General features: G+C 55.6%; 1 protein-coding gene across 2 annotated transcripts in view; it reads left to right on the top strand.

Moving 5' to 3' along the window:
- The first annotated feature begins 1,305 nt into the window (after positions 1-1,305).
- PEAK3 (PEAK family member 3) overlaps positions 1,306-13,034 on the top strand; it is a 31,727-nt gene continuing 19,998 nt past the window's right edge. The window contains exon 1 of one of the 2 annotated variants that reach the window (XM_085637945.1): positions 1,306-1,577. In XM_085637945.1, coding sequence (XP_085494071.1) covers positions 1,430-1,577 — 148 coding nt within the window. In that variant the 5' untranslated portion in view covers positions 1,306-1,429. The remainder of the gene's footprint in view (positions 1,578-13,034) is intronic. The other variant, XM_085637946.1, reaches the window with a different exon arrangement.

The raw sequence follows: 13,034 nt of genomic DNA, 5'->3' as shown, positions 1-13,034 counted from the left end.
GCACACTTTAAGCACTGCTTCTCCAGCCTAATGGGGACCCACAGCAGCTTGGAGTGGTCACCAAAATGGTAATCAGGCAAAATGATGTGCTCAGAAGAGCTGCTAGGAAGCTGGGCCAGCCACCGCACAGGTGGGGGGTGCTGAGTACCTGCACTTCTTTAATATGAAAGGGACAGTAGCAGCACTTCTGAGCACTTTATGTTTCTACCGGCACTTCTCAGCACTTTATGTTTGTACCTGCACTTCTCGGCGCTTTAGGTTTGCACTGACACTTCTCAGCACTTTATGCTTGTACCAGCTCTTCTCAGCACTTTACTCTTGTACCAGTAATTCCGAGAACTTTATGTTTGTATCAGCACTTCTCATCACTTTATATTTGTACCAGCACTTCTTAGCACTTTATGTTTGTACCAACACTTCTCGGCACTTTATGTTTGTACTGACACTTCTCAGCACTTTATGTTGGTACCAGCTCTTCTCAGCACTTTACGCTTGTACCAGCACTTCCAAGAACTTTATGTTTGTACCAGCACTTCTCATCACTTCATATTTGTACCAGCACTTCTTAGCACTTTATGTTTGTACCAAAACTTCTCGGCACTTTATGTTTGTACCAGCACTTCTCAGCACTTTATATTTGCAGTTTTAGAGCATGAACTTGGCCCAAGGGCATTAGAGCCCTTGCAATGAATGTGAAATAGTAGCACTGGTTTTCGAACAGGTTCTCTGCGTTACTGAGTGCCTGCACTCCTATATATTCATTTAAAGCCCAGGCTATGGTGCAGTCTCAGTTCATGTAAGTGTTTGTTTCCCAGTTATGTCAGTAAGCGTTGTGTGCATGTTTTCGTTTGTGCTTGATTATGTTTGTGATTATGCTTGTGATTGTGTTTGTGAATTGTGTTTGATTTACTGCTGCTCGACAAGCACTTTACTTTACCTGTTATTTTTTTTTTTAATTGTTATTCTTTCAGAAATGTATCTTTGTCGTTCGAGTTTTTTGCTGCAATAAATACAATCCCTCTCTTGGTGGCTCCAACCGACTCAAATGGCCATTTCCCCCTCTTTCGTAAGTTAGGCCTGGCCTGTGGTTTTGTGTCTCTTTCCTTCCCCAAAGGGTCATTCGAGCCCCATACCTGCACAACAATCATGGACCCCGGGGACCCGCCTGAGCCCAGGACCGAGCTCCCTGCTGCACAATCCTTGAAGCACGCAAGGCCGGACTTCCGCTTACACACCGAGGAGGAAGTTCTCAACGGGTCTCGCCGCCACATCCTCCTGCGTTCCTCCTGGCGTCGAAGGGGAAGAAGCGCCCGAGGCCCGAAGGCTAGAAGGGGCGGGGGCCGGATTAGAGCCGAAGGACAGTGTCCGAGTGAAGGCGACGGCTCCTCTCCGGTGTCGCCCTCTCAGAACAAAGATTGTTTCCTGCAGGATGGACGCCGAGCCCTCCTGGAGCCACGAGGACAGCTCTGGCCATCCGAGGACCATCGACGAAGACACCCCCACTGCTGCGGACGAGGGCGGTGACCGGCTTCCTCGTGCCAAGGTGGGCTCTTCTCACCATCCAGCCAAGGCCACAGGTGAGGCGCGCGCAGCTCGTGGCTTCCGACAGACCCATCCTTTTCAGGATGAGATAGGGGGCACAATGGAGCACAGAGTCGATGCCACAGGTATTAAAGGGGCCATCCAGGGTAGAGAACAAATACAACTTTATCAAGTCGTCTAGCAAAAAAAGGCGTTCTATAACTATCACCAACAGGCATTCTAGAACAGCCACCAACAGGCATATTAGAACAACCACCAACGGGCATTCTAGGACAACCACCAACAGGCATTCTAGAACAACCACCAAGATGCATTGTAGGACAATCACCAACAGGCAATTTAGAACAACCACCAACAGGCATTCTAGAACAACCACCAACAGGCATTCTAGAACAATCAAAACCAGACATTCTGGAACAATCACCAACGGGCATTCTAGAACAGTCACCAACAGGCATTTTAGAACAACCACCAAGAGGCATAATAGAACAATCACCAATATGCATTATAGAACAACCATCAACGGGCATTCTAGGACAACCACCAACAGGCATTCTAGAACAATCACCAATGGGCTTTCTAGAACAGTCACCATCAAGCATTTTAGAACAAACATCAACAAGCATTCTAGAATGTTTCCTCTTGATGAGGACAGCTTGTGTTTTTTTACATTCTTTGTGACAATATTCAAAGGATGACCCTTAAGCTGGGCCACTGGAAGTATGTGATTTTCTGGATGAGGTGCTAGCACCTCTCCCTGCTCTGCCAGTGCACCCTGTGCTCTACCAGTGCACCCCCGTGCTCTACCAGTACACCCCATGCTATGCCAGTACACCTCCTGCTCTACCAGTACACCCCCTGCTCTACCAGCACACACTGGCGTAAACAAAAGCTGAGCCCCCCCCCCCCCTGCAAGGTACACGGAGGGGGCCCCATTCCGGATTTAATCCGGAGCTCTAAGGCCCGAGTACTGGGCGGAGGGGGCCCCTGCAGCTCGGGGCCCCCAGCACTACAGGAGATGCTGGGGCCCGTGTTGCCAGTACACTCCTGCTCTACCCGTGCACCACTCCCTGCTCTACCAGTGCACCCCTCCCAGCCCTACCAGTACACCCAGTGCTCTACCAGTACACCTCTCCCTGCTCTGCCAGTGCACCTCTCCCTGCTCTGCCAGTGCACCCCGTGCTCTACCAGTGCACCTCTCCCTGCTTAGCCAGTGCACCTCTCCCTGCTCTACCAGTGCACCTCTCCCTGCTCTACCAGTGCACCTCTCCCTGCTCTACCAGTACACCCTGTGCTCTGCCAGTGCACCTCTCCCTGCTCTACCAGTGCACCTCTCCCTGCTCTACCAGTGCACCTCTCCCTGCTCTACCAGTACACCCTGTGCTCTGCCAGTGCACCTCTCCCTGCTCTACCAGTGCACCCCTCCCTGCTCTTCCAGTGCACCTCTCCCTGCTCTAGCAGTGCTCCACCCCCTCCTCTACCAGTGCACCTCTCCCAGATCTACCAGTGCAGCTCTCCCTGCTCTGCCAGTGCACCTCTCCCTCCTCTACCAGTGCACCTTTCCCTGCTTAGCCAGAACACCTCTCCCTGCTCTACCAGTGCACCTCTCCCTGCTCTACCAGTGCACCTCTCCCTGCTCTACCAGTGCACCTCTCCCTGCTCTACCAGTGCACCTCTCCCTGCTCTACCAGTGCACCTTTCCCTGCTTAGCCAGTGCACCTCTCCCTTCTCTACCAGTGCACCTCTCCCTGCTCTACCAGTACACCCTGTGCTCTGCCAGTGCACATCTCCCTGCTCTGCCAGTACACCTCTCCCTGCTCTGCTAGTACAACTCTACCTGCTCTCCCAGTGCACATCTCCCTGCTCTACCAGTGCACCACTCCCTGCTCTACCACTGCCACTCTCCTTCCTCTACCAGTGCACCCCTCCCTGCACTGCCAGAACACCTTTCCCTGCTCTGCCAGTGCACATCTCCCTGCTCTACCAGTGCACCTCTCCCTGCTCTGCCAGTGCACCTCTCCCTGCTCTGCCAGTGCACCTCTCCCTCCTCTGCCAGTTCACCCCCTGCTCTACCAGTGCACCTCTCCCTGCTCTGCCAGTGTACCTCTCCCTGCTCTATCAGTGCACCTCTCCCTGCTCTGCCAGTACACCTCTCTGCTATACCAGTACACCTCTCCCTGCTCTACCAGTGCCCCTCTCCCTGCTCTGCCAGTACAACCCGTGCTCTACCAGTGCACCTCTCCATGCTCTGCCTGTACTCCTCTCCCTGCTCTGACAGTGCACCCCTGCTCAGCCAGTTCACCTCTCCCTGCTCTGCCAGTGCACCCCGTGCTCTACCAGTGCACCTCTCCCTGCTCTACCAGTACACCCCATACTCTGCCAATGCACCTCTCCCTGCTCTGCAAGTGCACCTCTTCATGCTCTGCCAGAGCACCTCTCCCTGCTCTACCAGTACATCCACTGCTCTTCCAGTGCACCTCTCCCTGCTCTGCCAGTGCACCTCTCCCTGCTCTGCCAGTAGATCCGTGCTCCACCAGTGCACCTCTCCCTGCTCTACCAGTACACCGCTCCCTACTCTGCCAGTACACACCCTGCTCTTCCAGTGCATCTCTCCCTCCTCTACCAGTACACCCGTGCTCTGCCAGTACACCTCTCCCTGTTCTACCAGTGTACCTCTCCCTGTTCTGCCAGTGTACCTCTCCCTGCTCTGCCAATGCACCTCTCCCTGCACTGCCAGTGCACCACCCCCTGCTCTGCTAGTACACCTCTCCCTGTTCTACCAGTGCACCTCTCCCTGCTCTATCAGTGTACCTCTCCCTGCTCTGCCAGTGCACCTCTCCCTGCTCTGCACCCCCTGATCTACCAGTACACACCCTGCTCTGCCAGTGCACCTCTCCGAGCTCTGCCAATGCACCTCTCCCTGCTCTGCCAGTGCACCTCTCCATGCTCTGCCAGCGCACCTCTCCTTGCTCTGCCAGTGCACCTCTCCCTGCTCTGCCTGTACACCTCTCCCTGCTCTAGCAGTGCCTCTCTCCCAGCTCTACCAGTGCACTCCGTGCTCTACACCTCTCCCTGCTCTACCAGTACACCCTGTGCTCTGCCAGTGCACCTCTCCCTGCTCTCCCAGTGCACCCTCCCCCTCCTCTACCAGTGCACTTCTCCCTGCTCTACAAGTGCACCTCTCCCTGCTCTATCACCACATCTCTCCCTGCTCTGCCAGTACACCTCTCCCTGCTCTGCCAGTACACCTCTCCCTGCTCTACCAGTGCACCTCTCCCTGCTCTGCCAGTGCACCTCTCCCTGCTCTGCCAGTACACCTCTCCTTGCTCTGCCAGTGCACCTATCCCTGCTCTGCCAGTGCACCTCTCCCTTCTCTGCCAGTTCACCCCCTGCTCTAACAGTGCACCTCTCCCTGCTCTGCCCGTACACCTCTCCCTTCTCTGCCAGTGCACCTCTCCCAGCTCTACCAGTGCACCCCTTGCTCTACACCTCTCCCTGCTCTACCAGCACACCCTGTGCTCTGCCAGTGCACCTCTCCCTGCTCTCCCAGTGCACCCTCCCCCTCCTCTACCAGTGCACTTCTCCCTGCTCTACCAGTGCACCTCTCCCTGCTCTATCAGTACACCTCTCCCTGCTCTGCCAGTACACCTCTCCCTGCTCTGCCAGTACACCTCTCCCTGCTCTGCCAGTGCACCTCTCCCTGCTCTGCCAGTGCACCTCTCCCTGCTCTGCCAGTACACCTCTCCTTGCTCTGCCAGTGCACCTATCCCTGCTCTGCCAGTGCACCTCTCCCTTCTCTGCCAGTCCACCCCCTGCTCTAACAGTGCACCTCTCCCTGCTCTGCCCGTACACCTCTCCCTTCTCTGCCAGTGCACCTCTCCCAGCTCTACCAGTGCACCCCTTGCTCTACACCTCTCCCTGCTCTACCATTTTTTTTGGATTTATTTATTTATTTGTTGATTAATTAAAACCATTACAAAAAGGACAAAAATAAATACAAACCACACACTTTACCTAATTGAACATCCCTGGATACAATGCATAACATTAACCACAATCAATTCACTTTTTCCAGTTCGGGATACTCCAAAATTATTAATTCAATTTTTAAAATAGTTTACAGGACTTGACAATTTTCAGGGATAAAGTGCACGTGTGCCATTTGGTAAAAATAATAAACATTATAAATGGAACATCATCTAAGAATAGTACTCTAAAAACAGACAATTAATACATTATCTTAAAGTAGTACTATGAAAGCAAACAATTAAAAAGTGCCATAAAATTAATTCATCATCACCTTAAAAGCAACAACATCAATAATTCACAGTCTTAACAAATTTAACATTTACTTTGGGTGTCAACCTTACATAATTTCTTTTCTACTATAAACATAAATTTTACAAATCGGTGAATAATATAAACATTGACACCACTTAGGCAAAATATTAATGCCGATCTACAAGTCCTCTCCCTGCTCTGCCAGTACACCTCTCCTTGCTCTGCCAGTGCACCTATCCCTGTTCTGCCAGTGCACCTCTCCCTTCTCTGCCAGTTCACCCCCTGCTCTAACAGTGCATCTCTCCCTGTTCTGCCAGTACACCTCACCCTGCTCTGCCAGTACACCCCCTGATCTACCAGTACACCCCTTGCTCTGCGAGTGCACCTCTCCATGCTCTGCCAGTGCACCACTCCCTGCTCTGCCAGTGCACCTCTCCCTGCTCTGCCAGTTCACCTCTCCATGCTCTGCCAGTGCCCCTCTCCCTGCTCTGCCAGTACACCTCTCCCTGCTCTGCTAGTACACCCCCTGCTCTACCAGCGCACCTTTCCCTGCTCTGCCAATACACCCCCTGATCTACCAGTACACCTCTCCAATTTCTACCAGTGCACCTCTCCCTGCTCTGCCAGTACACCTCTCCATGTTCTGCCAGTGCACCTCTCCATGCTCTGCCAGTGCACATCTCCCTGCTCTACCCGTGAACCCCTCCCTGCTCTGACAGTGCACCTCTCCCTGCTCTGCCAGTATACATCTCCCTGCTCTGACAATACACCCCCTGCTCTACCAGTGCACCTCTCCCTGCTCTGCCAGTGCACCTCTCCATGCTCTGCCAGTGCACCTCTCCATGCTCTGCCAGTGCACATCTCCCTGCTCTGCCAGTACACCGTTACCTGCTCTGCCAGTGCACCTCTCCCTGCTCTACCAGTGCACCTCTCCCTGCTCTGCCAGTACACCCCGTGCTCTGCCAGTGTACCTCTCCCTGCTCTGCCACTGCACCTCTCCCTGCTCTGCCAGTACACCTCTCCCTGCTCTGCCACTGCACCCCGTGCTCTGCCAATACACCTGCCCGCTGTTCCAGTGCACCCCCGCTCTACCAGTGCACCTCTCCAAACTCTGGCAGTGCACCTCTCCCTGCTCTACCGGTCCACCTCTCCCTGCTCTACCAGTGCACCCCGTGCTCTGCCAGTGCACCTCTCCCTCCTCTACCAGTGCACCTCTCCCTACTCTGCTAGTACACCCCCGCTCTACCAGTGCACCTCTCCCTGCTCTGCCACTTCACCTCTCCCTGCTCTGCCAGGACACCTCTCCCTGCTCTGCCAGTGCCCCTCTCCCAGCTCTGCCAGTACAAACCCTGCTCTACCAGTACACCTCTCCCTGCTTTACCAGTACACCCCATGCTCTGCCAGTACACCTCTCCCGTGCTCTGCCAGTGCACCTCTCCCTGCTCTGCCAGTGCACCTCTCCCTGCTCTGCCAGTATACATCTCCCTGCTCTAACAATACACCCCCTGCTCTACCAGTGCACCTCTCCCTGCTCTGCAAGTGCACCTCTCCATGCTCTGCCAGTGCACCTCTCCATGCTCTGCCAGTGCAGATCTCCCTGCTCTGCCAGTACACCTCTACCTGCTCTGCCAGTGCACCTCTCCCTGCTCTACCAGTGCACCTCTCCCTGCTCTGCCAGTACACCTCGTGCTCTGCCAGTGTACCTCTCCCTGCTCTGCCACTGCACCTCTCCCTGCTCTGCCAGTGCACCCCGTGCTCTGCCAATACACCCCCCGCTGTACCAGTGCACCCCCGCTCTACCAGTGCACCTTTCCCTACTCTGGCAGTGCACCTCTCCCTGCTCTACCGGTCCACCTCTCCCTGCTCTACCAGTACACCCCGTGCTCTGCCAGTGCACCTCTCCCTCCTCTACCAGTGCACCTCTCCCTACTCTGCTAGTACACCCCCGCTCTACCAGTGCACCTCTCCCTGCTCTGCCACTTCACCTCTCCCTGCTCTGCCAGGACACCTCTCCCTGCTCTGCCAGTACAAACCCTGCTCTACCAGTACACCTCTCCCTGCTCTGCCACTTCACCTCTCCCTGCTCTGCCACTTCACCTCTCCCTGCTCTGCCAGTGCCCCTCTTCCAGCTCTGCCAGTACAAACCCTGCTCTACCAGTACACCTCTCCCTGCTTTACCAGTACACCCCATGCTCTGCCAGTACACCTCTCCCTGCTCTGCCAGTGCACCTCTCCCTGCTCTGCCAGTGCATATCTCCCTGCTCTGCCTGTGCACCTCTCCCTGCTCCACCAGTGCATCCCCTGCTCTGCCAGTACACCTCTCCCTGCTCCGCCAGTGCACCTCTCTTTGCTCTGCCAGTGCACCTCTCCCTGCTCTGCCAGTACACCCTTGCTCTACCAGTACACCTCACCCATCTCTGCCAGTACACCCGTGTTCTACCAGTGCACTTCTCCCTGCTCTACCAGTACACCTCTCCCTGCTCTGCCAGTGCACCTCTCCCTGCTCTGCCATTACACCCCGTGCTCTGCCAGTGCACTGCTCCCTGCTCTGCCAGTACAAACCCTGCTCTACCAGTACACCTCTCTCTGCTCTACCAGTGCACCTTTTGCTGCTCTGCCAGGGCACCTCTCTCTGCTCTGCCAGTACACCCTCTGCTCTACCAGTGCACCACTCCCTGATCTGCCAGTGCACCTCTCCCTGCTCTGCCAGTGCACCCCGTGCTCTGCCAGTACACCCCGTGCTCTACCAGTACACCTCCCCCTACTCTGCCAGTGCACCCCGTGCTCTACCAGTACACCCGTGCTCTACCAGTGCACCTCTCCCTGCTCTACCAGTGCACCTCTCCCTGCTCTACCAGTGCACCTCTCCCTGCTCTGGCCAGTACACCCCGTGCTCTACCAGTGCACCTCTCCCTGCTCTACCAGTATACCTCTCCCTGCTCTGCCAGTGCACCTCTCCGTGCTCTGCCAGGGCACCTCTCCCTGCTCTACCAGTACACCCGTGCTCTAGCAGTGCACCTCTCCCTGCTCTGCCACTTCACCTCTCCCTGCTCTGCCAGGACACCTCTCCCTGCTCTGCCAGTACAAACCCTGCTCTACCAGTACACCTCTCCCTGCTCTGCCACTTCACCTCTCCCTGCTCTGCCACTTCACCTCTCCCTGCTCTACCAGTACACCCGTGCTCTAGCAGTGCACCTCTCCCTGCTCTGCCACTTCACCTCTCCCTGCTCTGCCAGGACACCTCTCCCTGCTCTACCAGTACACCCCGTGCTCTACCAGTTCACCTCTCCCGGCTCTGCTAGTGCACGTCTCCCTGCTCTGCCAATACACCTCCCTGCTCTACCACTGCACCCCGCTCTACCAGTGCACCTCTCCCTGCTCTGGCAGTGCACTTCTCCCTGCTCTACCAGTGCACCTCTCCCTTCTCTACCAGTACACCCCATGCTCTGCCAGTGCACCTCTCCCTCCTCTACCAGTGCACCCCCTGCTCTACCAGTGCACCCCCTGCTCTACCAGTGCACCTCCTGCTCTACCAGTGCACCTCTCCCTGCTCTGCCAGTGCACCTCTCCCTGCTCTGCCAGTTCACCTCTCCCGCTCTGCCAGGGCACCCTGTGCTCTGCCAGTGCACCTCTCCCTGCTCTACCAGGGCACCCCGTGCTCTGTCAGTGCACCTCTCCCTGCTCTACCAGTATACCCCGTGCTCTGCCAGTGCACCTCTCCCTGCTCTACCAGTGCACCTCTCCCTCCTCTACCAGTGCACCATACTGCTCAATAGTGGGAAGGACTGGTTTAAAGCTGAATCTGGGACTCTACAGGAAGGCTAATCTGACGGTGCCTCTGATGGAATATGGTGGGTTTCTGCGGTGGAAAGTTTTGGTCTATCTCTGGAACTATGACTCGGTGGTCTGTTGAGGGTCCCCAATTCCACGGTGTCTCCAATGAGACCTGGTGGAGCACAGTGGTGAAAAGAACCGGCATGGTCAGGCAAGAGCACCCTCTCCGACGTGTCTCTGATTCGATCAGAGTACCCTTTCCGACGGTGTTTCTGATTGGATCAGAGCACCCCCTCTGAGGGTGTTGTAACGATGTCGCAGCACGTGGTGTTAGGGGCGCGCTGCAGCTGCTGATAAAACACGCTACTCGGGTATTGGTGTCTATGGCGCGGTCCCGACTAACTACACGGGGCCATGCCTCTTTATTTTATAGTTGCGCATGGCGTCATACGCCAGCGCTAACGCGGAGGTTCCGGCCGTGGGTAGACAGAACCGCTACCCCGCCGGTGAACCTTCTAACCTTCATTAAACAGAAAAACAAAACATCAATATTCAGTCCGTTACCGACTCTGGCCTGGGCGTCTGCTTCCCGCTCACCAACACCGGTACAGGTCGCAACCCTGCGCGGGTCCTTCTCTCTTCACACGATGAACCCTGCAAGACGGGAGGAGGGGGCCGGATTGTTCCGCAGACAGTACCTGGAATGATCCCCCCGTGATGACGATAGGGAGGGGGCAATCTTCCCCGAGACCATGTATTCTTGAGGTCGTAGTGGGGAGCTGGACGGTCCTCCTTCTAGGGACCCGAGCTGTGACTGCAACTCGCTGTCAGCTACGTCCGACGTATCCATGGGGATAGCCCCCTGGCTGGCTTCCTCCTCCTCAGCCACTCTTTGACTTGGGCCAGCCTCCTCACCGTCCAGGGAATGGAATATGGGGCGTTCCAGTATAGAAATATGAACCTTCTCAGGGGTTTCACTGATACACCTGGTCCTTTTAACCCCTTCGCTGCTAGGCCTTTCCCCCCCTGTGCTAAGCCTTTTTTTGGCTACTTGGGGTAGTGCGCGCTTAGGCCCCTGTAACTTTTTGACCACATAAGGTATCCACGCCAAATTTGCGTCCTTTTCTTCCAACATCATGGGGATTGTAAAGGTACCCAGGGTTTGTGGATTTCCCTGGAGGGGTCCCTGAAATTAGCAAAAATATAGCAAAATGTTTTTTGGGGGAAAAATGAGAAAAACGGGCTGCAAATGAAATCGTCTGGGTTTTTCTCTGCAAATGGTATCATAAAAGGGTTTGTGGGGCTGAATTCACCACTTTCCCAGCTTTTAGGGAATGACAGACTTTTGTCAGAAAACCAACATTATTTACACAGTTTTGGCATTTTTCTGGGACATAGCCTATTTTTGCTATTTTTGGTGCTTTCAACCTCCTTCCAGTTAATGGTAGAAATGGGCGTGAAAGCAATAATGGATCCTAGAAAGCTATACATTTTAGAAAAGTAGAGAAAATTCTGAATTCAGCAAGGGGTCATTTGTGTAGATCCATCAAGGGTTCTTGTTGGACAGGCCACACGAAGGGCTTGCTCCCTCCCCGCACGACAGGGCCCGAGCTCCGGCCCACCAGGCATAACCCACGAAAAGCACCCGTACCCCGTCTCCCGACGGATCTTCTGCCCTCGGACCTCTACTCATCACGGGGCCCAGCCCCACCGGCTCCCCCGGCCGGTTCAAGCCGCCATCTTGGGCCCTGCACCACGAGGCCGCGTGGCCTCGCCCCGACCCTAACCCCGGGCCTGACCGGCCCCGACATCCCGGCACCACCATCCACCCGGGAGGTGAGCGGACCACTTGGCAGGTCAATGGGAGGACGAAGTGTCAAGAGCTCTTCCCCCGCCAGGTGCCGATCGCCTCCAGCTCCCCCAGGCGCGGGCTCCACCCCCTGCTGGGTGTCTGGACACCTTCATCCCGGGCCCTCCGACCTCCAAGTGCGAGGGTCCGGACATCAAAGAGCGCCTGCCCTATAACTGGGGCAACTCCGGAGCAGGAAGGCAGTTGTATCCTGGAGTCGAGAGACACCGAGAGAACTCAGCCTTGACGGACTACTGGCGCTGCCGTAGCCCGCTCTTGTGAACCATCGTCCTGCCTGCTGGCGCTGCCGCGGCCTTCTACCACATCCATCCTCGTCGGGACCTGCTGACGCTGCCGCGGCCCGTTGTAACGACCATCCTCACCGGGACCTGCTGGCGCTGCCGCGGACCGTACATCGACCATCTTTCCGGGACCTGCTGGCGCTGCCGCGGCCCGTTGTAACGACCATCCTCACCGGGACCTGCTGGCGCTGCCGCGGACCGTACATCGACCATCTTTTCCGGGACCTGCTGGCGCTGCCGCGGCCCGCACCAACTAAGCTCGAGGATTGTGAGCTAATCATCATCTCATCCAAACTACCTGACTGGTAGACAGACTGTCCCGCTACCCCTTACCCTGCTTTGAGAGACTTGAATCGAGGGGACCCCTGAGTCCAGACCTCCTTGTACCATTCAACCGTACCTTAAGAAGTGCTTATAAAGAACACTGAACCTTATCCGTGTGTGGTATCTGTCTGTGGGGGGGAAGTTACTTGTCTGTACGATCGCTGGAGACGGCTCTCCCCGGAGACCTCTCCTCCTGACCCCGGCCGACCCTCCAGGTCCGTCTATCCTTTCTAACATTGGTGGCCAGCGGCGCAATCCGAATCAACGCATAATCGTACAGAGAGTAGCTCACCCCACGACAACAACACGATGTCAGCCAAAGATAGCAACTCCACCGAGAAATTCCAAATGGATAAATTAGAAGAATACAACCACCGCGAACTGAGACAATTCTGCATAGAACTTGGCATTGCTACCACCGGCCTGAGTACCAAAGATGATCTAAAGCACGCCCTAGAGTCGTGGACAGAAACTGGGGTCGCCGGACCCTCCGACCAAAGCAGCATCACACCAGAGGGGAACGCCACGGCTCCCGAGGAGCGGGGAACGGGCCTCTCGCAGGAGGAGATCCGAGAAAGAGAAAGAACCAGATTGCACGAGTTGGAAATGGCACGACTCAAGATGGATGGGGAACTCAAGTTAGCTGAACAGAAACTCAACCTCGAGCACATGCGGCTCCGAGATGAACGAGAAGAGAAGCAGAGACAGAGAGAGCTGGAGGAGAAAAAAATAACGCTCGAGCACGAGCGCAAACTGGCGGAAATAGAACTTCGGAAACAGAATAAAGAACTGGGGGTGCCTGAGCGACCACACACCCCGGGGCCAATCGAGAAAAAAGTCCACATCCCCAAGGATGTTGTCCGCGAGTATGTCCGAGAAGACGACATACAACAGTGGTTTAAAGCCTACGAGATCGCCATGACCTCCCACCGGATCGACCGGAGTGATTGGGGAGCCGGACT

The sequence above is a fragment of the Triturus cristatus genome, chromosome 12 (assembly GCF_964204655.1).
Source record: "Triturus cristatus chromosome 12, aTriCri1.1, whole genome shotgun sequence".
Classification (NCBI taxonomy): Eukaryota; Metazoa; Chordata; class Amphibia; order Caudata; family Salamandridae; genus Triturus; species Triturus cristatus.
This window is presented reverse-complemented; position numbering and strand designations above follow the sequence as displayed.